At 52.4% G+C, this 23019-nt stretch overlaps 1 protein-coding gene across 4 annotated transcripts; it reads left to right on the top strand.

The window, feature by feature from the left end:
* Positions 1-990: 990 nt before the first annotated feature.
* Positions 991-19611, top strand: IL12RB1 (interleukin 12 receptor subunit beta 1). Of its 4 annotated transcripts, XM_041763161.1 has the most exons (17): positions 991-1117; positions 2044-2106; positions 3141-3255; positions 3745-3914; positions 5309-5451; positions 8211-8244; positions 8662-8787; positions 9215-9297; positions 10272-10509; positions 12733-12900; positions 13567-13704; positions 14062-14223; positions 16196-16330; positions 17210-17315; positions 17635-17716; positions 18529-18729; positions 19200-19611. In XM_041763161.1, exons 1-17 carry the CDS (start codon positions 1039-1041, stop codon positions 19224-19226), a joined length of 2070 nt encoding a protein of 689 aa, XP_041619095.1. In that variant the 5' UTR covers positions 991-1038; the 3' UTR covers positions 19227-19611. The 4 variants fall into 4 exon arrangements, with proteins under 4 accessions (XP_041619095.1, XP_041619093.1, XP_041619094.1 ...); XM_041763159.1 differs by having other exon boundaries at positions 18529-19611; XM_041763160.1 differs by lacking the exon at positions 8211-8244 and having other exon boundaries at positions 8685-8787; positions 18529-19611.
* The last annotated feature ends 3408 nt before the right edge of the window (positions 19612-23019 follow it).

Below are 23019 nucleotides of genomic sequence, written 5' to 3'. Positions count from 1 at the left end.
CCTATGTCTCTGCCTCTCTCTCTCTCTCTCTCTCTCTCTCTCTGTGTGTGTGTGTGACTATCATAAATAAAAAATAAAAAAGATTAAAAAATGATTAAAAAAAAATAAAAATCTACAGTTCAATGGCATTGAGAACACTCGCTATATTCTGCAACCATCACCTCTGTCTAGTTCCTGAACATTCTCATCACCCCCAAGACAGTGACTCCCAATCTCCATCTCCCAGCCCCTGGCACCCACTCATCTCTCTGTCTCTTTGAATTCGCCTGTTCCGGACTCTTCAGGTACCTAGGATCAAACAGCACGTGGGCTGTTGTGTCTGGCTGTTTTCACGCAGTGTGAGGGTTTTGAGGTTCATCCACGTTGTAGCAGGAATCAACCTTTCTCCACCAACATTCTGGGCCTTTGTTGAGAGAGGGGGGAAAGATTCAGAAACGGAGACCCTCCAGATGCCAAGAAACAGATGCAGAGAAGAGACCAAGCTTAGTCTTCTGAAGGAAGCAAAGGGGCTCTTCAGGAGCCCGAACACGGTGCCCTGAGGTTGGAGTTTGGGAAACGGGGAGGTGGGCATTTGGGGAGGGGGCATCCGGCGAACACTTCATAAAGATTTGTTGGGAGAGTGGACTCAGGCATCCAAGAACACGGGGCTCCCATTGGGCACCTGAGTCTCAGACATCAGTTAGAGAGGGCCAGAGACCAAGGCCAGGGCACAGAGCAGCAGGCTACTCATGCGGCTGGCACCTTGTGTCCAGCTTGGGCTTGGGCCAGCAGAACAGACCCCCCCGCCCAGATCCGAGGCCCTGTCGAATTTGCCCCATGGGTGGGTTTGTGGCCAGGATGACGCCACCACCACCGAGCTGATTTCCTGGGTTTCTCTTTCATTTTGACTTGCGCCAGGAGGGGCCGTGGCACTTAGCATTTTTTTTTTTTTTTAAATCTCTTTAGTCTTCTTTCTTACTCAGCTTCAATGTGTTCCGGGGCGAGGACGGGGTGGCTTGCGGAAGTTCATCTGGGGCTGCTGGCCTCTGCGTGGGCTCAATGGGGCAGCTGTGGGGCAGGCTGATCCCCCTCCTTTGGCTGATCCCCCTCCTTCTGCTCCCGCTCCCAGGGCAAGGCGGTGAGTGCCCCACCTTGACACTGTGGCTCTTCTCGCTGTGGCTCTTCTCGCTGGGGGAGCATGTGTGTGGAAGGCTATGGACCTGGGTTCTGGGATTGGTTCTGGGTCTCTATGCCTCAGTCTTTCCCCCTGTCAAATGGGAGATCGGGGATCATGGCTTCTGGGGTCAAACTTGGGCATCTCTCCTCTGGTCTTGACTTGGTCTTCTGTGGAATCGGCTGATTCTTTGAATCTTTCCCACTTTCTGGAGTTCTGTGAGAAATGCTAAGAAAAGGATAAGGAGCAAGTATGTGTAGAATGGATATACATGATAACTGATTATGTGTATGGTATATATCATATTATTATATTATATATATGCACATACTCTCTTTCCATCATGTGGAATCAGATGGGAAGGAGTCCAGACCATGCAGATGACTGGGTCTGAACTCTAATTCCAGCTCTGCTGTTGCTGCTGTGTGACCTCAGGCCACTACTTTGCCTCTCTGTGCCTCAGTTTCCCTCTCTGTAAACGGAGGATCAGCAAGGTTTCAGGGCCTTCAGGGGTCAGGCAAGGCTGGAGATTAGAGACTGGGAGGGAGACAGAAGACCCTGACTTGCTTTGGAAAAGCAGCCTAAGAGGTTGATGAGTGGATGAATGAACAGGTGGCTGGATGGTTAGGTGGGTAGGTGGGTGGAAGGGTAGATGGATGGATGGATGGATGGATGGATGGATGGATACGAGGGCAGATGAGTGCACGCATGCATGATGGGTGGATGGGTGGAAGATTGGATTTATGGATGGATGGCAGGATGGGCGAGTGGATCCATTGATGGGAGAGCAGATGGGTGGATGGATGGTCGCTTGGCAAACCCCAGCTTAAGTCCCTCCTCCCATGCAGGGAAAGACTGGGAGTATCATTATCTCTTCATTGTCTTTGCAGCTGAAGCCTGCAGTACCAGTGGGTGCTGTTTTCAGGACCCGCCATATCCGGATGCAGACTCAGGTCTGGGACAGTTCCCCATTGCGGGGGAGAAGTCATGCCGGGTTCTGACTCATCCCTCCCTAGCAGCTCCTCCCTCAGCTCCCTCCTGCCCAGTCAAAGATTCAGGCCCACTTGAGGTCTTGGGAGCAGCCAGACAGCCTACTTGTCCTGTTCTCACCAGGCTCAGGTGTCCCAGGGCAGTCACCCGCCTCTCTGAGCATCATCTGCTCCCTAGCAGGGTCCCAAGGCTGGCGTCTGTGTCTGTTCAGAGTGATCAGCATGTGGTGCTGCTAAAGCTGTTAAACATTTTGGAGTCCCCTGGAGGCAGGCGTTGCTGGAACATTCACATTTGTGATGCACCTCACTAATGATCTGCCACCGAGCAGGTGCTTCGTCCATTCTTTTGTGCAAGAAATACTTACCAGGCACCTGCTATGTGTGGACACAGCTCTAGCTGTGAAAGAATCAGCTGCAGACCCAGCTGACCTCCTGGGGTCGCAGCCTAGTGGGGGAGGTGGATAACAGGCAAACAAATGTGTGACAGCATACCAGGATGTGCTATGAGAGTTCTAGCTGTGAAAGAATCAGCTGCAAATCCAGCTGACCTCCTGGGGTCAGAGCCTAGTGGGGGAGGTGGATAACAGGCAAACAAATGTGTGGACAGCATACCAGGATGTGCTATGAGAAACCGGAGGAAGGTGGGGGGGGGGTGAAGAAGGGGGATGCTGGTAAAGGGGGTGACACTGAAGGAGATGCTAGAATGTTGAGATCTGGGGGAAAAGCATTCCAGGCAGATGGCACAGCATGTGCAAAGGCCCTGAGGTGGAAGTGAGCCTGATGTGTTTGAGGACCAGTGAGGAGGCTTGTGTGGCTAGAACAGGGTGAGCAAGGGAGATGGCAGGAGATAAGAGGGAAGGGTGCAGGGAGGGTGCTGGGAGGGGATTGGGGTTGAGGTTGACACTGGATTACTTAAATGTCACCCTGAGCATATATCAGCCAGGAGGGCCCCCCTCCCCACTCTTGGTCCGTTCTCAAACCTCTGGGATCTCCTCCAGGCTCAGCTTCAGGCCCCAGGGACCTGAACTGCTACCGGATACTCAGCGCTGGTTATGAATGCTCCTGGCAGTATGAGGGCCCCACGGCTGGGGTCAGCCACTTCCTGAGGAGCTGGTGAGGACCCTGCCCCAGCCCCCAAATCCTCACCCGTCATCCCACACTTGCTCCTGCCCCCATACCCCTGCTCTCAGAGGTGTGACTTTGGCAGGGTCCTTGCCCTTTCTGGAGGCTCTGTGTCTCATGTAAGAAGGAGGGTGGGGACTCTACTTTTGCGGGGGGGGGTTAGCATAGGTGGGCATCCAGGTTGGGTGGCAATTAGGGTCCCTCTAGTCCTTCCTTGTTACCTGCTCACTCATTTGTCCATCCTTCCATCCATTCCTTCATTTCTTCCTTCTCTCGGTGGCAGTTCCATCTTGCAACATTCTGGGGTCCCCCAAGCCCCTCAATGGCAGGCTGATCCCCCACACAGTCCCCAGGCTGGGGTGGGGGAATAAAGGGGGCTGAAAAAAGATGCTGGGATGCGATGAGCACCACCTGCTGTGGCTGCTGAACCACCCTGGGGTCTCTAGGACCCCAGACTCAGCACCAGTGCTCTTTCTGCAGCCTCAGGCCCGGGCGCTGCTGCTACTTCGCCGTGGGCTCAGCCACCAGCCTGCAGTTCTCTGACCAGGACGGCGTATCTGTGCTCCAGGCTGTCACACTCTGGGTGGAATCTCGAGCGGAGAACCGGACAGAAAAGTCACCTAACATCACCCTGAAGCTTCATAGCTCAGGTCAGCACCCTGTTCTCCTCCTCCCCGCTGCCCCTTCCTCACCCAGAGAAGCCTCTGGTCCCTGAGCCTCTACCTGCGGGGATTTTGGCAAGAGGCTTGATGATGCCAACTATTTTCACATCAAACATTCTTGTGCGACATGGTGGAGATTTTCATGGTCTCCTCAACAATCCCCAGCTGCTGGATGCTTAGGTTGCTTCCGGTTTCTCCTTGAAACTGTAACGCTCGCTGCCCAGACCTCATTGGGTCTTTAATATCTGTTTTCACAACTCAACCATATACATTTAACATATAGTCGCTGACCTGCTGCTGTGTGCTACACTGAGTCACAGGGGACCCGAGTGAAGCCAGCAAAGTTTGCAGCTCTGGGCTGGGATTTGGGTGAGGTGAGGGAGGAACCTGTCTTGGGCACAAAATTGTAAGGGGATGCCAACAAACTCAGTAGTCAATGGAAATAATTCTGTAGGGGCACCTGGGTGACTCAGTAGGCTAAGCATTTGCCTTCGGCTCAGGTCATGATCCCAGGATTCTGGGATTGAGCCCCACATCAGGGCTCAGCGTGGAGTCTGCTTCTCTCTCTAACCTCTGCCTACTGCTCCCCTGCTTGTGCTCTCTGTCAAATAAATAAATAAAAAGTCTTTTAAAAAATAAATAATTCTGTAAAGCAATATTTAAAAAAAAAACAAAATTAATGCCAAAAAAATCCACGATGAACAAAATATCAATTTTAAAAATAAAGGCTGGATCAAACCATATGTTTGTACAGCCTTGTCTTTTTGCCTCAAACTGAAGTCCTGGCCCTGTCTCTGCCCTCATGGAGCCCAGACTCCAGTGGGAGTGATGAATAGGAATGATTATTATGTGTGATGAGATACTAGTGGGAGGTCAAGGAGGCCTCTAGCTCAAGCTGAGCCCGGAAGGATAAAAAGGATCCCACAAGAATAAAATGTGTTCCAGGCAGAGGGCACAAGGACACAGCATGTGCAAAGGTCCTGAGGTAGAATCAGTCACAGTATGACCAAGAGGCAGAAAGAATGATAGATGTTTCTCTATCCAAAAAATTATTAGGATTGCCCTAATAGTCCTCTAAAAAATAGATTCAATTAATTATCCTCTTGTCAGCAACTTACAAAAGTGCTCGTCTCATGATATCATTGCTACAGGGAGTGTCCGTATTTTAAAGACATCATCACTAAGGATCCTAGGTGAGAGTCTTGAATCTTCAATCCATAGAATCCCAGGCTTAGATGGAACCTGTAAGGGTTTTTCCGATTCACATACTAGGGACTCAGTCAGTTACCCTGAGCTGAGTGGGGCAGATTTTCTGAAATTTTCAGGACCAATAACTCACACATATGCTGCCTCCCCTCCCCAACCCCCATCTCTGTTTCCAGTTAAATACGACCCTCCACCAGCGGAAGACATCACCCTGTCCAGGTCCGCGGGGCAGGTGCTCTTCAAGTGGGAGACCCCAGCCCGCCAGGATGACGCCGAGGTGCAGTTCCGACATCGGACACCTGGCAGCCTGTGGAAGTTGGTGAGTTTATCCCCCAGCTCAGGAGAGAACGCAGGCCTCTCTTCAGGAAACTTCACCCCCAAATCAGTTTCGCCATCTCTACATCAGTCACCCCTCCCATCTGGCCTCCATTCCTGCCCTGTACCTGGCCCTCTTTGACACTCAGATCTCATCATGACCTCCCTTGCTCACATGCCCTCCATGGCTCCCTATTGCCCTCAGGAGGGCATCCTTTCCTCAGCCGGCCCTAGGTATCCTCACCCGCCTCATGCTTCCTCTGGTCCCCTCCGAATGGCCCTCATTCTCTGCCTGTTCCCTGCATTTCCAGACCCTGCCTTTGCACATCCAGTCTCCTCCATCTGCATGCCTTCTTCTCCATCTGAGCATGTGAGAATCCAGCCCACCTTCAGGGTCCAGCTCCAGGGCTCCCTTTCCAGGAAGCTGCCCTTCCCGTCCCTTTCTTCTTTTCTTCCTTCCTTCCTCCTCCCCCACCTTTTTTGAGATATAATTGACCTATAGCATTATATTGGTTTCAGGTGCACAACATAATTATTTGATATCTGTAGATATTGTGAAATGATCACAATTAGTCTAGTTGCCATCCGTCACCACATGAAGCTACAAACGTTTTGACTTATAAGACCTTTTAAGATCTACTCTCCTAGGAACGTTTGAGCATATCATACAGTATTATTATTTTTTAAAGATTATTTATTTATTTATTCATAGAGACAGAGAGAGAGAGAGAGAGAGGCAGAGACACAGTCAGAGGGAGGAGCAGGCTCCATGCAGGGAGCCCGACATGGGACTTGATCCAGGTCTCCAAGATCACGCCCTAGGCTGCAGGCGGCGCTAAACCGCTGCGCCACCGGGCCTGCCTATCATATAGTATTACTAACTGTAGTCGCCACGCCACACATTACATCCCTAGGACTTATTTATTTATTTAGATTTTATTTATTTATTCATAGAGACACAGAGAGAGAGAGAGAGGCAGAGACACAGACAGAGGGAGAAGAGCCTGACCTGGGACTCGATCCCAGGTCTCCAGGATCACACCCTGGGCTGCAGGGGACGCTAAACTGCTGTGCCACCAGGGCTGCCCAGGACTTATTTATTTTATAACTGAACTTTGCACCTTTTGACCCCTTCACCCATTCCCCTCCATCCCCGCCCCCTGCCTCTGACAATCACCAATCTGTTCTGTGTCTGTGAGTTCCATTGTGTTTTTCTTTGGATTCCATGCATGCGAAAGATCCTATGGCATTTATCTTTCTCTGACTTAGTCCCCTTAGCGTAGTGTCCCCACGGCCCATCTGTGTTGTAACAATGACAAGATTTCCTTCTCTTACAGCTGCATAATATTCCATTGTGCGTACGTACCATGTGTTCTTTATCCATTCGTCCACCCATGGACACTTAGGTTGTTTCCACATCTTGGCTGTTGTAAATGACGCTGCAGTTTACATGGGGGTGAAGAGATAGCTGGAGTTAGTGTTTTCATTTCCTTCAGATAAAAACCTAGAAGTGGAATCGCTGGACCCCATTATAGTTCTATTTATAATTTTGCAAGGAACTATGCAAAATTCACTATGGTTTCCATGGTGGCTGCACCACGTAACATTCCCAACAACTGTGCCCCAGAGGTCCCTCTTCTCCACATCCTCCCCCATGCTTGTCTTGTGTCTTTAATTTATTCATTAGAGAGAGAAAAGAGGGGGGGACAGAGGTAGAGGAAGAGGCAGGCTCCCTGCTGAGCAGGGATCCTGATGCAGGACTCGATTCCAGCACTCGGGGATCATGGCCGGAGCCAAAGTCAGACACTCAACTACTGAGCCACCCAGGTGTCCCTGATCATAGTCATTCTAACTGAGCTAGGGATCCCCTGAGCTGATATCTTATGGTGGTTTTGATTTGCACTTTCCTGATGACTAGTGATGTCGAACATGGTTAATTTACCTGTTGGCCATCTGTCTGTCTTCTGAATTGTGCCGTTTCCTCCTCCCTCAGACTGAGAGCATCTTGAGGCCAGGGAGCCACCCCAGCCTCAGCCCCATCTTCCTTCTTGATGTTGGGTGCCCCGTCCCCCAAGCCTCAGTTACTCCATCAGGTGAATGAGAGCAGTCAGAGGCAGGTGATATGGGACCCCTGCTAGGGAGGGGTGTCTCTCTGTTTTATTTCCAGCCCCCCTAAACACACTCTGCAGTACACCCTGAATCCTCCCTCGCTCACTTTGCAGAGGAGGGAACTGAAGCTCAGGATGTTGGGGGACCTATCAGCATCACACGGTGTGTGGGGTAGGCTGTGCTCTAAACCTGTCTCTCCGGACCCTCAGCACCACTGACATACAAGTTTTCCTCTGATTTTTTTTTGGAAAGTGCAAATAATAATTTTGCCTCCCCAAATCTCTTAAGCACACTTTTACTTTTGGAATAATCTTAGATTTTCAGAAAAGTTACAAGGAAGTAGAGAGCTGCCCTAGAAACACCACCAAGTTTGCTCACATGTGAACCTCTCACGTACTTGGGTGCGTCTGTTCACAGCTGAGGTGAAAGGGACACACTGCTACACACTAAGCCACAGAGGTTATTCTGATGTCACCTGGCTTTCCACAAATGTCCTCTTTTTTTTTTTTTTAAACAAATGTCCTCTTTCTGTTCTTGAACCTGATCCAAGCTTCCACATTGCACTTGGAATAATTGTTTAAGATTGTAAAAGAGCTAACATTTTTTCAACACCAAAAGGTAAACTGTATATACATATATATGATCTGGTCCTAGGACAACTGCGGACGTCAGGATGATGCTGGCTTCGGTGAGAATAATAGTACCAACAACAGCTGCAGCAAGCTAGCATAAATTGAGCGCCCATTGTGTGCCAGGCCCAGTGCTAAATTCTTTGTATGCTTGCTGGCCCATCCTGTAGTTCAGTATTGGATAATTTCCATTCCGCAGGTGAGGAAACAGCCTTGGGGGTGAGAAGCCATTGATCAGGGTCACATCCCAATGGGTGGCCTTGCCAGGACTCCAACCAAGGGCAGGGGCAAGAATGGGAGATGTTGAGGCTCCAAGAGGACAGGGTGTGGCCTATTCCTTTGGTGGCCCCAGGGCTCCGGCACACAGTTGGCACTCAATAAGTGTATGATGGCAAAACTATGAGTGCCAAGGCCCGGGCACCCTCAAGTGTGGGACACCCCTCTTGCAGCTTGATGTTTGGCCTATTTTTTGCCAGAGTCGTGCCTCTGCCCCCTGCAGATGGATGCAGCCCAGGAATTCCAGCTACGCAGGAGGAGGCTCAGGCCAGGAACCCCAGAAGATCCTTGGAGCAGCTGGAGCAGCCCCGTGTGTGTCCCCCCTGGTGAGAGCACTCAGAGTCATGGGAACCGAGACAGGCATTAGGCACACAGCAGTGGGTATTAGAATTAGAAATAAGTGGTGGGTGTTAAAAAAAAAAATAAGGCAGTGGGAGAAATTCGTGGAGATTAGTCAAAGGTGGTAGGGCAGTGAGGAAGCTTCACTTTGCAAAACGTGGAGAACCCCATAATCTAAAAAGAAACATTCGCTAGTCTTTCTCTCCTTCCAATGTGTTCAGTTGGTTTTACTCTTTTAAAGTCACACAGGGGGTTGACATCCATGCTTCAGATTTTGAAAATTATTTAACAACCCATGGGAATCCTGTGTTTCAGGGGAGAGAAGGGAAAGGTCTCGGGTCCCCATGCAGGGTCTGTGGGAGGTAGTGAGCAAGGGACCACCCCCAGGGGAACTGACTTGCCATTGCATTTCAGAACATCCGCCACAGCCCACCTTGAGGCTCTCAGTGGAGGCGCTCCGCCCAAACGGGAGGAGGCAGGTGACCCTGCATGGGCAGGTAACGGGCTAGCCCAGGGCTGTGGGGTGCCCTGGGATGCAGAGAAGGAGGGCAAGAGGCTGGATTTGGGGGTGTGTGGTAGGACACGGTGAGGGAAGAGACTTGGAGGTGGCAAGGACTCCAAGGGCTGTGGGTTTAACTCTGCAGGTAATGGGGAGCAATAGAGGGTCTGTGAGCAGAGGAGGCATATGACCGGGTTCAGGGGTTCACAGACTTCCCCTGGCTGCTGAGGTGGGGTAAGGGACAGATTGTGAGGGGCTAGGATGGAAGCAGGCAGGCTACGGGTCTACCATGTTGGTCTGGGTGGGAGATAATTTCTTTGAAGTCCCCCAAACAGCCCATTAAGAACAGTCTAATGAATCCCCATTTTACAAAGAAGGGAACTGAGGCACAGAGGGAAAGTCTCTTGCACAAGTCAGGGGCAAACCCACCAAATCTTTCACCCACTGGCTTCACCATTACTAACTTGGACAGGTCCCTAATGGGCTGGCACACAGTAAGGCTACAGTAAAGCTTCCCTTCCTGGGTTTCTTCTCATTTGAATTCCCTTTCTTATGAAAAATTTCCAGGCTTGAGGCAACTGGGTCCAAAGATTGGAAAAACATTTTTTTTGCTGGCTCTCAGTGGGTTTTGCCAAATTATTTCCCCTCCAAACCAACATTCACTGGCCAGGAATACCTATTTCCCAGCAGCCTTGCCAGCACTGATGGGGGTGTTTTTTGTTTTGTTTTGTTTTGCTTTGCTTTGCTTTGCTTTGCTTTGCTTTGCTTTGCTTTGTTTTGTTTTTTGGTCTTCTTTTGGTTTGGTTTGGTTTTTTGTTTGTTTGTTTGCTTGTTTTTTAATTTTTTGCCTCATGTCACAGACTGTGGTCCATGGATGGGATGAGTCTGTTCACGGGCTGTACCCTGATGTTGGCTCCTGGGGATGATGACTATGTTCGGGTCTCCACAAACCATCTCTCACATTCATGACAGCTGCCCCAGCTTGAGCTTCCAGAAGGTTGCCTCGGGTCCAACTCTGGCGGGGAGGTGACCTACAGCGTCCGGCTGCACATGCTGTCCTGCCCGTGTAAGGCCAAGGCCATGGCGACCTTTCAGCTGAAGAAACTACTCAATCTCTCTGGTGCTGCCTATGACCTGGCTGTCGTCTCCCAGAATCGCTTCGGCCCTGGCCCCAACCAGACGTGGCACATTCCTGCCCACACCCACACAGGTGCCTCCTCTGGCCAGGGAGGGGTGCGGGAGGGCCTCTCAGAGCTGAGCATACTCTGAGCCTCAACCTGATTAGGGTGAGGCAGGTAAGGCACAAAATCAAGGGGATGTCTAACTTAGGAACGTGCCAAAATCACTAATCAAGGTCCATATTGTTATAATGCAATATTTTTTTTTTATTCTTTAAAAGATTTTTATTTATTTGAGAGAGCACAAGCAGGGAGAAGAGGGAGAAGCAGGCTCCCCGCTGAGCAAAGAGCCTGTTCCCAGGACCCCAAGATCACGACCTGAGCTGAAAGCAGATGCTTAACCGTCTGGGCCACCCAGGCACCCCTATAATGCAATGTATTTTTTAAGATTTTATTTCTTTATTCATGAGAGACACACACAGAGAGAGAGAGGCAGAGACACAGGCAGAGGGAGAAGCAGGCTCCTTGCGGGGAGCCTGATGTGGGACTCGATCCCAGGACCCCAGGATCATGACCTGAGCCAAAGGCAGACGCTCAACTGCTGAGCCACCCAGGTGGCCCTATAATGTAATATTTTTAAAAAATAACAAACCTCTAACTGGCAAACTACATCCCAGGCCAACCACTTGTCTTTGTAAATACAGTTTTCTGGGACCAGGGCAGGATCAGGGTGCGGTGAGTGAGGCAGGGCGGTGCAAGTACACGATTGATCCTATCTTCATTTAAAATCTTGATATTTGTTCATTGTGTATATGGATAGACAAAATTAAAGACACACGTATGTGTATATATATATATGTTGAAAAAAGTCAAGATTTAGATGTATGCATACATGACTATAAATACACATACATATTTTATTGAGGTGAAATTCACATAGCAAAGTTAATCACTTTAGCAGGGACAATTCAGTGGCATTTCGGACATTCACAGTGATGTGCAACCTTCACCTCTGTCTAGTTCCAGAACATTTCTATCATCCCGAAAGGGAGACCTCATGTCCATCATCAGTCATCCCCCCATTTCTAAACCCCAGCCCCCCGCAACCACTAATCTGCGTTCCGTCTCTATAGATTTATCTGTTCTGGACATTCCATGTAAGTGGGATCACACACCATGTGGCCTCTTGTCACTGGCTTCTTTCACCCGGATTCATGTTTTTGAGGTTCCATGTGTCAGGGCTTTGCTTCCTTTTTGTGGCTGAGTAACAGTCCACCATGTGGATGGGCCACATTGTGTTTATCTGTTTATCCGTCAATGAACATTTGGGCTGTTTCCACCTTTTGGCGAAGACGAATTAGCTCATCACATAATTTTGTATCCATTTTTTGATTCTTAAAAAACAGTGTTTATCTTGATGACTGAGTTCCTTAGCGCCTCCCCTTTGTGCCTGATGAGTGCCTCACTCACCTCACCCTGGTCCTGGGCCTACTGAACACCCAGCAATCTTGTGAGGACAGGGCTGTTACGAGGATGCCCATTTCAGAGATGAGGCAGCTGAGGCTCAGAGAGGTAAAGCCACTTGCCACGGTGGCACAGCCAAAAGTCTGTCAGCTCCTGGACTGGTTTGAGACACGGCCCCAACTGTGTGCCCTGGGGCCAATGGCTCTCCCTCTCTGAGCCTCAGATTCAGCATTATTGGAGTGACCATGGTCCTACTTTGTAGCAGAGTAGCACTGTGAAGTGCTCAGTACTGGCCCGGCGCATAGAGTTGGTGCTCAATAAATGGTAGCTGTTGTCTCCGGACTTGGAAGCAGTGCCCACCTCCCCCAAGGTTGTTGCAGATGCCCTTGCTGGAGGGAGCAGGGGAGATGAACCCTGGGGACCGAGGGGGTGTGTCCTCAGGCCTCTGAGCTCCAGTCCGGGCTGGGAGGCCCATCCTGCACCACACCTGCCCGCCGCTGGGTGAGACGGGTGGTGGGTGGCCAAGCATCTGCTAGAGCAGGAGATGCTCCCCAGGCCGGGGGTGGGGTGGGGTAGTAGTCTGGGCTATGGGTCGTCCTGATGGTGGGCGGCTGGGCTGGGAACTAACTCATGGTCAGACCCAGGGAAGAGCGCACGCTGGCCGGCCTGCCCCTGCCCCTGGGGCTGGCCCCCAGCCCGGCAGCCCCCAGTGAGAGGAGACGGAGCCACATATCGATACTTCCTGCCCTGTAGGGTTAGAGTCTGGCATGCGGGTGGGATGGGGCTGCAGGAGCCGTGGACTGGGGCCCAGTGGAACGCGGTTCTGATATGCCTCTCTCATCTCCTTCCAGAACCAGGGGCTCTGAATATCAGCGCCGGAGCCAATGGGACCACCATACATTGGCCAGCGCAGCCCCAGAGCGCGACATACTGCATTGAGTGGCAGCCCCAGGGCCAGGACAGGAACCTTACCATGTGCACCCTGACTGCACCCCAGGATCCGGACCCCATGGGAATGGGTACCGTATTGACAGTGGCTGCGCCTCCACTTCTGCATCCTCCCTTAGAGCTCCTGCTCAGCTCAAGCCTATAGGGGCCGTGCATGTGAGGTGTCTGAGGCCCAGAGAGGTCTGATACTTGCCTGAGGTCACACAGAGGTGGGAACAGACTGAGACTTGGAGACTCCCACACACGCGGGTCTGGAGCCTCCTGCCAGGATCCTTAGGCGTCAGAGCTTTATAGCCCTGGGCAGATTGTACCCCAGTAGGTAATGAGTCTCACATCCCAGGGTGTTTGTTAAACATTCACCTGTGCCAGAGAAGGTGGCAGCTAGCAAGATGCTATTATGGTGGCAAATTAATGAGGCCTCCGGAGAAACAGGGGATGCCTTACAGCCCTGGCTGCTGGCCAGGGCCCCAGGAAACTTCAGCCTCAGCCTGGCCCTTGAGTTCCCAGACTGGGGAGACAGATGCACCTGGCTCTGTAGAATGCAGGCTGGGCTGCAGGTCAGGGCTGGGCTGTGGGGGGATAAGGAAGGGATCGTGGAAGAGGAGACATGGGTTCAAGGGCTTTGAAGCTTGAGCAGGAGTGCTCTAGGGGTTCCTGGCACGTGGTCCAGCCACTGCAAAGAGGCAGAGGTGGCGATACAACCTATTTACTGGCCTGGGCCTTGCCAATCCTTCCAGCAACCCACAGCTGGAGCCGAGCATCTAGGGCAATGGAGCAGAAAGTGTGTTACCACATCACAATCTTTGCCTCTGCACGCCCAGAGAAGCTCACCTCGTGGTCCACGGTCTTGTCCACCTACCACTTTGGGGGCAATGGTGAGTAGCCCAAACCTGCAGGATGGTCTCCCGGAAGGGCTTTGGCGGGGGCTTGGGTGTCAGGAGGAGGGAATGAACACCTAGAGGCACTTAGTCCGGGTCAGGCCTTGGCTGGAAGCCAGACGTACAGAAGTCTCAGACGATCCCGAAGATACTCTGAGTGGCATTGCCGCATTTTATAGATAAGAAAAGTGAGTCTCAGAGAGGGGCAGGTGATGGTGCCTGAGCCGTGGAGCTGGGATTCGACCCCAAGTCCACCCGACTCTGTTGCCAAGGTTCCCTGGGCCTCTGGACGGTGCCAGGTGGGGCAGCAGGAAGGGCCAGTGCTCTTGGAATTGACCTTGGTGATGGTGCTAGTTGCAGCCTCGGGGGCCGGAAGCCCCCAACATGTGTTGGTGAAGAAGCTCAGCCAGGACTCCGTGTCTGTGGACTGGACGCCGTCCCTGCTGAGTGCTTGCCCAGGGGTCCTGAAGGAGTACGTCGTGCGCTGCCAGGATGCGGAGGGCAACCAGGTGTCCGGTACGTTGGGCAGCACAGGCCCGGCTGGGGGAGGAAGGGGCCAGGCTTGAGGTCTGCCTTCCTAGGGACCCCGGGCACCTCACTGGCCCTCTCTGGGCCTTGGTTTTCTCACCCATAAAACAAGATCTGTCCGACTTAAAGAGTCCGCGGATTGCCCTCTCCAAAGGGGGGCCCTGCGGGCAGTAGCTGTGTGCTCCCAATACCCCGTGTGTGCGTGGCAGCTCCTCATGCGAATCTGCAACTCCACTCCCATGGAGCGGGATGGTGGTCTCCATTTCACAGATGGGGAAACTGAGGCCTGGAATGGGATTCCATTTTTTTTTTTTTATAATAAATTTATTTTTTATTGGTGTTCAGTGGAATGGGATTCCTGCCCAAGGGTTAAGCAAACCTGGAACTGAGCTCAGTCAGTGCCCCTTTCTGCCCCTTAGGAAGGAAAGACAGGAGAATGTACAGGGCAAGTCTCACCAGGGCTTGAGTTTCCTGCCCTTTCACACACTGGGGGCCCCACCTTCCATGCGGGGAGCACAGTCTTTTGAATATGGCCTCATCCACCCACATCCTGCAGCAACAGGCCAGGCCAGCAAGACCTGCCACTACGTGTCTTGCCACCAACCACCCAGCACTGGTCAAAGCATGAATGCCGGGGTGGGGTGCGGGCAGGAGAATGCTGGGGGGATGCTCCGGCATCAGAGACCTAGGCCTCCTGCTATCCTCTTGACCACTCATTGTTTAGAGGAGGTAATGAGGTCAAGTGAGGTTCAGTGACTTCTTCAGGGTGGCACAGCTAGAAGCAGCTCATTTACCTATTTGCCCAAAGTCAAAATGCTGAAGATGAGTGCACCAAATGAGCATTTGCGAAATTTACCAATTGCCCCCAAATTTCTTTTGAAGAATATTCCTCTTTTTTTTTTTAAAGATTTTATTTATTTATTCATGAGAGACACAGAGAGAGAGACAGAGACACAGGCAGAGGGAGAAGCAGACTCCCTGTGGGGAGCCTGATGTGGGACTTGATCCCAGGACCCTGGGATCACAACCTGAGCCCAAGGCAGATGCTCAACCACTGAGCCAGCAGGTGCCCCAAAGAATATTCCTCTTGATTATTCTTCTATACAAAGAATATAGACTAGGGTTCTAGGAATTTTTTTCTTCTTGATAACAGCCAGCAACTGTATTCTCACTTTAAGGATTTTTAATGGAGAACTTTACTTGTAAAAGCCATAATTCCACAGCACGTGCCAAGGTCCTGCTATGTGCTGAGGTTCTAGGGACACGGAGGGAGCAAGGCAGACAGTTAATGCTGATCTTGACCCTGAAGTTGGGAAGGAAGAGAGGGAGGAAACCATGTGGATATCTGGGGAAAGAGTGAACAACGTAGGGGAGGGGGCACTGCCAGTGCAAAGGCCCTGAGGTGCAACTAAACCCAGAGTCTTTAGAGAGCTTGGAGGAAAATGCAGATGGGGGGTTGGGGAGCCAGCAGAGGTCAGATTTTGAAAACAACAGCATCACTCACTAAATATTTTGGTGAAGAATATTCCTCCAAATAAGCTGAGGTGAATGGGTGCATTAAGAGTTTCCAGCAGGGGCACCTGCGGGGTGCAGTCGGTTAAGCGTCCGACTCTTGGTTTTGGCTCAGGTCGTGATCTCAGAGTCATGGGCTCGAGTCTGGCGCCAGGCTCCATGCTCAGCGCAGTCTGCTTGAGATTCTCTCTTCCTTTCCCTGTGGCCCGCCTGCTCATGCTCTCTCTCTCTCTCTCAAATAAATAAATCTTAAAAAAAAGAAAAAGAAAAAGAAAAGGAAAAAGAAAAAGAAAAAGAAAAAAAGAATTTTCAGCAAAAATGTCCTAGAGTCCCCACTGTCACTCCTAGGGTATGGCTGCCCAGCCAGGACCCCAACATCCCACTGCCCAAGCCTGGCCTCCTGGGAGTAAAGGGAGTCTGGGACCCCATGGCCACCTCCCTCCCACAGAGCTGCCCGTGAAGCCCACAGAGACCCAGGTCACCCTTGGTGGCCTTCGGGCTGGCACAGCCTACACCGTGCAGGTCCGAGCAGACACACCGACGCTGCAGGGCACCTGGAGCCAGCCCCAGCCATTCAGCATCGGTGAGTAGCCCAAGCCTCTGCAAGCAGCCCCACCCTGGCCCTGCTCCCCGTGTATCACCCTAAGGAGAAAGTCCCTAAGGAGAAAGTCCCACTCTGCTCCCACCTCCCCTTGCAGTTTCCCCTCATGAACCTTCTCTCACACTCCCCTTGCCTTGCCCAGGCAGGCCCCTCTTCCCAGGGATGTTTGTCCTCCCTGCTAATCCCTATTCATCCTTAAAACTCAGCTCAGAAACTTCCTCCTCCAGGAAGCCTTCCATGCTTTCCTCTGGGTGCCTACCCCTCCCTCCCGTCCCACCCCTAGCTGTGACAATCCATCCTTCCTGGCCTGACACCTTGGGAGTGGGTGAGGGCTTCTGTGTCTGGGCTCTGTTTCCTCTAGCCTGGGGGCTCCGGGAGAGGTAGAGGGAGCAGGGGGCTATTTACTGAGGGAATGAATGAATGAATGAATGTCTCTCTTATCACAAAGATAAGGAGGTGGGCTCCGTTGTCTTGGGGTGTGTGGCTGGAAGGGATTTGGAAACCAAATGATCCCTGTTCCCGCCATGGTCCCTACCTGCTATAGTGCAATCTGGTCTCAGGAGAACCAGTGAGTCAGGCTTGGTGTGGGGTGGCAGGTCTGGGTCCAGGGGAGCAACCGCATGGGCGCGACCTACGGGCACTTGGAGCTCCAGTGTCCTGAACACTGGGTTTCAGGCCTTTATCCCAAAGAAATTGGGCAAGTGGGTTCTCTGGTCTCCCACTTCACAGGAAACAGGCATAGAGGGACTCACAACACACTACAGTCAGCAGCGAGTTGATGGAGGGTCCAGCCCTCCCAACTCCCTTCCCAGTAAGAGGCAGGAAGTGTCCCTCCCCCAACCCAACCTCTCCCTCTCCCAGAAGTCCAGGTCTCCCAGGTGTTCGAATTGTCCATAATCCTCGTGTCTCTGGGGAGCTTCGTGAGCATCCTTCTCCTGGGCGTCCTTGGGTACCTCGGCCTGAACAGGTAACTAGCACCATCTCCCCCAAGATGACCCGTAAGAGCAGTAGTGATCATAGTAACTGCTCACACCAAGTTGGTGTTTGTGCCCAGTTTACAGATGAGGAAACTGAGGCCCAGGTAGTCAGGCCCAAGGTATCCAGCAGTGGGGGCAGAGCTGGGATTTGAACCCAGATCTGTCAGATTCCTGCCATCCCCCACCCCCCAATCCACATCCATTCTTCCCTTTGTAACCTAGTGGAGATGAAAAAAGTAAGTTAGGATGATTAAAAAGTACGAGGAGATAGAAACACAGCTCCTCTGACCAGCTTCCTTCCCACCGCAGGGCTGCACGGTGCCTGTGCCCACCGCTGCCCACGCCCTGTGCCAGCACTGCGGTCGAGTTCCCTAGCAGCCAGGGAAAGCAGGTAAGGGCTCCTTTTCTAATTTAAAGTCCTATTTATTGGGTCTGTACTCTGGGCCAGGGCTCTGGCTCTACAAAGTAATGGCCATGCACTAACTCATTTCATTCTCCCCTAACCACTGACGCAGGACTCCAAAAACCTGTCCTATTTCACAGACAGGCAATCAGGAGCCCAGAGAGGAGCCTCCTGTGGGTCATTTCCTAGCAGTAGAAACGGCTCAAAGTGATTTCAACAAAAAGGGAACCCGGTAGGGGGTGGGAGAGAAATTCTGCAGATGGTGGGCTTCAGGCATGGCTAGATCTAGGAATCCACAGACTGGGCATCCGTTTGTCTGGACTGCTGTTCTGTATACCGGCTTTCCTCCCACTCAGGCTCAGCCTTTCCCCAGTGGAAGCAGGGTGTCCATTTCCCCCATTCACTTTAGCAAAAGTCTCAGGGCCATCACCGATTAGCCTTGCTTCGATCACGTGCTCATCCCCGAGATTATTGCAGGAATCAGGGACTAGAGTGCTCTGATTGGCTGAGCCAGATCACATGTCCATCACTCAAATTGTGGTGGGGCCAGTGCCCAACCACCTGAACCATGAGAAGAGGAGGAATAATTTCCCAAAGAGAAATGGCCTGTGTGTGGTGGTGGGGGAGGAGGGGTGCTTTCTAAAAGGGGCTAAGTGGGGGTCACTGAGGCAGAGCTGACCCTCAAATTGGACTCAGGATTTTAAGCAATTAAGCCAGCAGGAAGCTGATCTGTCCGCCCCCCCTGTGTGGATGGATAGTAGAGCCCTACCCAAAGCCTTGACCCCACCCTTCCTATCTAGGCTTGGCAGTGGACAAGCCCGGCAGACTTCCCGGAGGAGGTGTCCTTGAAAGGGGCCTCGGTGGTGAACTTGTCCTGGGAAAAAGCTCAGGCAACTGACCTGGACACACCTGTGCATTTCCAGAAGAAGACACAGCTACTTCAGGGCACTCCTGAACTGGCCTTGGAGGACACAGAGCTGCCCTTGGAGGACAGGAGACAGGTGCAAGGCCACCCTGAGGCTCGGGCTCTGGGGCCCGGCAGGCAGGATGGTCTGGAGGGCAACCCTGCCCAGGTGGCTGAACTGTCACTGCTCTTGGGAGACCTGATACAGACCCCCATATTCAGTGGCCCTGCGCACATGGGCCTGGAGTCCTGAGGGAGAGAGGGGGAGGTCGGTCTCGTCCTTCAGGGAGGGAGACCGGATGCGGCTGGTTATTAAGCAGATCTCGCACACCCAGCCGGTTCCGTCTACACCTCACATGATGTCCTGATTCCCGTAACCACCTCGGGAGGCACACGGCTATTCTATTTTACAGATATGACCACCGAGGCTCAGAGAGAGCAAATGGCTAGCCTGCCCCCCCCCCCCCCCCCCCCCGGGGCCTGGGCAGGAGGCAAACCTGGGCCAAGCGCCCTGACCTGTTTCCTTCTCCTACGCTCTGGTGCCACACTGCCCCCCTCTCTGTCTAGCTCAGGTTGCGCCATGTCCTGCCGTGAGAACCCTAGAAACCACCACGAAAAGGAAACTGCCACACCCCATGGCATCCACGGGAAAGGGACAGAACTTTTCAGCGTCAAATAGATTGGAGGGGGGCCAACGGGGGCTCCTGTTGATCCTAGGACCCTAGGCTGGACGTTGTGTCCCAGGAGCACTTGATGGGGAGTCTGGGTGCAGACAGAGCTCCTGCTGCACTGCACGGTCCAGGCTCGGAGGACCTAGTCGTGGGAAAACAAGAGGACCCTACCCTAAGCATTCTGAGGGAGGTGATGGCCCCCCCTTGCCTTCCTCCTTGCCTGTAGAGTGGGAGTGACTAATATTGAACCCGCAGGTCTGTCGAGGGGGTCCGCGGCTTAATAAATGAGCCTTCCGTTGGGCAACTTGCCCCTGGCTGAAGCCTGCACGTGCTGTTCAAAATCCCCAGTAGGGGAATGCTTTCATTCATTCCACACGCATTTATTCATCTCTCCCTCTGGGCGCCTCCAGGGGCCGCCAGTCTGGGGGAGACTCAGAACTGGATGATCACTCGGAACTCTGCAAAGTCAGGACTGGGCAAGGGGAGGACGGCCGAAGGGGAGAGGGATTTGTCCCCACCCTCCAAAACAGGGGCCTTGGTGCGTTCCCCCCAGCTCCGCCCCTCTTAGGGGTCGGTCGGCCCTCTCCCAGGACTCAGGTCAGGAATTGGGGTTCCTCTTTCTCCTGACACCCAAGGCCCCGCAGCAGGAACGCGTGCCCCACACTCACCCCGAGAATCTGCCCTTTTCCTGCACTCCCCCCACCCCACCCGAGCTCCTCCCATTGCTAAACGAGTCATCTGGGATTCCCGCAGTGGCCACCAGGTGGCAACAGCAGCACATGGTTCCCAGGTCTTGGGGGGCACCCCCACCTCGCTAGGCAGTTTGCAAAACAGACTTTTCCGGTTTAAGTGGAGGCGGGAGGCGGAGGGGTGGATAGTAGAACCCAGAACCCCTGAATTTTGTGGCCAAAGGACCTGTAGCCTCTGGGTGAGAGAGGTCTGGTTCTATAAGCTGGGAGACTGGAGGGCCAGGCCCCGCCCTTTTGGGGGTCCCCAGTTTCCCATTTATGCCTCTAGATGGAGAAACAGAAGCCTTGGCCCCAGTGCTCCAGCCCCCGGGTGTCTGCTCACTGTTCTGCGCATGCTCTGTCCCTTGAATTTGCCACCTCCCCAGCCAGGCATGCCTTGCCTTGTGAATCAGTTCTCATTCTTTGGTGGCAGCAGGACCAAGTGGGCAGACAGGAAGGGATGCTGGGTCAGCGGCCTCATAAAAAAAGAACAGAGTGATCTGAGCCAACACCACCCCTCAGAACTTCACCCTCAAGTCCAAGACCCCACACTCACCTCTACCTCCTGCTGTGAAGCCTCCAGGAAGCTAAAAGCCCTCATACCGGCCTGCCCCAGTCCTGGGCCCACACAGAACAACAGAACCCTGTTTGGTGGCCCCTGGAGTTAACAAGCCCACTAGGCACAGCCCCGTGGGTCCAAGGAGTCGGAGTTAGACATTTATTGAGCACCATCTAGAACTTTTGCTGTTGTGACTGGGGAAGACAGACACCTTGCTTCAAAGGTGGAAATTGCCCTGGAGAGAAGCTTTCAGGGAAGACAGCAGCCCAGACCAGTGGCCCCCTTGTCCCTGGATCCAGCCATGCCTGAAGCCCACAACCCTGGGAGATATAGGTAGATAGATAAATAGATAGATTTTTTTTCATCAGGTTCCCTTTTTGTTGAAGCTACTTTGAGTTGTTTCTGCTGCTAGGAAATGACTCATAGGAGGTTGCTCTCTGGGTCTCTGCTTGCCTGTCTATATGATAGGAAGGGGTTCAGAGCACTGGTTTGGAGTCCCTACCTCAATGGGTTGGGCAACTGCTTAGCGGAGCCCTGCCCCGGTGTTTATTGTGTGCTCACTACTCTATGGCCCTCTGAATGTCCATCCCTGAGCTCCTCCCAGCAACTCCAGCAGTCGGGACCGTAGTAGACCCCATTTCCCATCTTTATTCATTATTTGATTCTTGAAGTCAGCATTGAGCACCCACTGTAGGCCAAGCCCTGTCCTGCACAGATTGGAATCGGTTCTATCGTGAAGGGCTTCTGCTGGGGAGGGGAAGGCAGATGCTGATCCGATCACCACACAGGGAGTTAAAATAACCCTGAGAGAGTGATGAGTGAAAGTGTGAAGAGCAGTGGGTAAGAGAGGGCTCCCCGGAAGCGGTGATACCAGGGTCAAGATGGTGAGGAGAGGCCAGCACAACCCGAGAGCGAAGGCCCTGAGGCAGGTGTGGTTGGTCGGGGTGTGAGTGAGCCAGGGGCATAGATAGAGGTCACTGCCTCCTGGGGCCCAGGGGTTTTGTTGTGAGGCTGGGGTGGGAGGTATCCTGCAACAGGATTGTTGAGACTCAGTTTGTGAGTTGTTCAAAAATTCTTCCTGCCGCTGTTTAGAGGAGCAGGTGACTCAGCCTTGCCGTCCTCAGTGTTCTGGTCTGTAAAATGGATAAGGCTCTCCAGAGCCTTTGACCCCCATCTCACTCCCTCTCCTCTGCATTTGTTCCTTTTGTCTGATTCCCTTTCACCATGATTTCCACCATGAGTCAGGAAGGATGTCTCCATCAGAGAGATGGGCTGCCTCAGTTTACCTCCCCAGATAGCCCCCTCCTCAATTTCTCCAGTGGCCTCTGGGCTGGGTGAGAAACGGATGCTGTCACTAGGATGGGGCTGAGGTATCAGTGGCCTCCGGGGACCCTGTGCTACAGAAGGTGACACACTGGAGGGCCGTGGCCTGGCCTGTCACACTTAGCTGGCCGCACCCTGCAGAGCCAGGCCCTTGGCCAGGGGTGCCCTTCCCCCAACCGTGCGCCTTTGTTCATTCCTCCTTTTTTGTTTTTCCGTGGTTTTTTTTTTTTTTTTTTTTTAGATATTCACATACCATACACATCACCCTTGCGGAGTGAACAATTCCAAAGCTTTGGTGCATTCACAGCATTGTGCAACCACCACCTTTGTCTCATTCCAAAACATTTTCATCACCTCAAAAGGAAAGCCTGTGCCCACAGTCACTCCACATCCCACCTTGCTGGTCCCCAACAGCCACCAATCTGCTTTATGTCTCTGTGGATATGCCTCCTGGGACATTTTGTATCGTTGTGATCATACAACATGTGCCCTTTTTTGTCTATGCTTTTGTGAAAGAAACAGCATCATGTTTTCAAGGGTCAGCCACATGGTAGCATGAATCAAGACTTCATTCCTTTTTATGGCTGAGTAGTATTCCACTGTTGGCCGGATCGCTATTTATTTATTCCTTCGTTCCTGGGCATCTGGGTGGGTTCCACCTTCTGGCGATTCTGAGCAGCTCGGCTGAGAGCCTGGCGTACAGGCTCTGGTGTGACACCTATTTATTTCAATCCTCTCGGTACATGGCTCGGAGTACAAGTGTTTGGTCGTAGCGTAATTCTGGGTTTCACTTTCCTTCTCTGGGTGCTGTCAGATTGTTTTCCCAAGTGGCCATATTCTTTACATTCCCATCAGCAACACGGGAGGGTTGGGACACCCCCCCCACCCCCCACCTCATCAATACCTGCTATTTCCCATTTGGGGGAGGGGAGCCATCCTAGTGTAATGTGGTGTCTCACCATGGTGTGATTTGCGTTTCCCTGAGATCGGATGGTGTTGAGCCCTTCTTTGTGTGCTTATTGGCCATTTACATATCTTCTTGGGAGAATTCTCTATTTGAATTCTTTCCATATTTTTAATTGGGCTATTTATCCTTTTATTGTTGA

This window comes from Vulpes lagopus, chromosome 7 (genome assembly GCF_018345385.1).
Source record: "Vulpes lagopus strain Blue_001 chromosome 7, ASM1834538v1, whole genome shotgun sequence".
Taxonomy (NCBI): Eukaryota; Metazoa; Chordata; class Mammalia; order Carnivora; family Canidae; genus Vulpes; species Vulpes lagopus.
Note: the sequence above shows the minus strand (reverse complement) of the source record. Positions and strands in the feature narration are given on the sequence as shown.

What these genes read in the sequence shown, in the direction of transcription:
- IL12RB1 (XM_041763159.1), top strand. Translation starts at nt 1,039, where the DNA reads ATGGGGCAGCTGTGGGGCAGGCTGATCCCCCTCCTTTGGCTGATCCCC. An exon ending in AGCCACTTCCTGAGGAGCTG is followed by an intron (nt 3,256 to 3,744) that starts GTGAGGACCCTG and finishes CTCTTTCTGCAG; the next exon opens with CCTCAGGCCCGGGCGCTGCT. An exon ending in CTACCACTTTGGGGGCAATG is followed by an intron (nt 13,705 to 14,061) that starts GTGAGTAGCCCA and finishes TGATGGTGCTAG; the next exon opens with TTGCAGCCTCGGGGGCCGGA.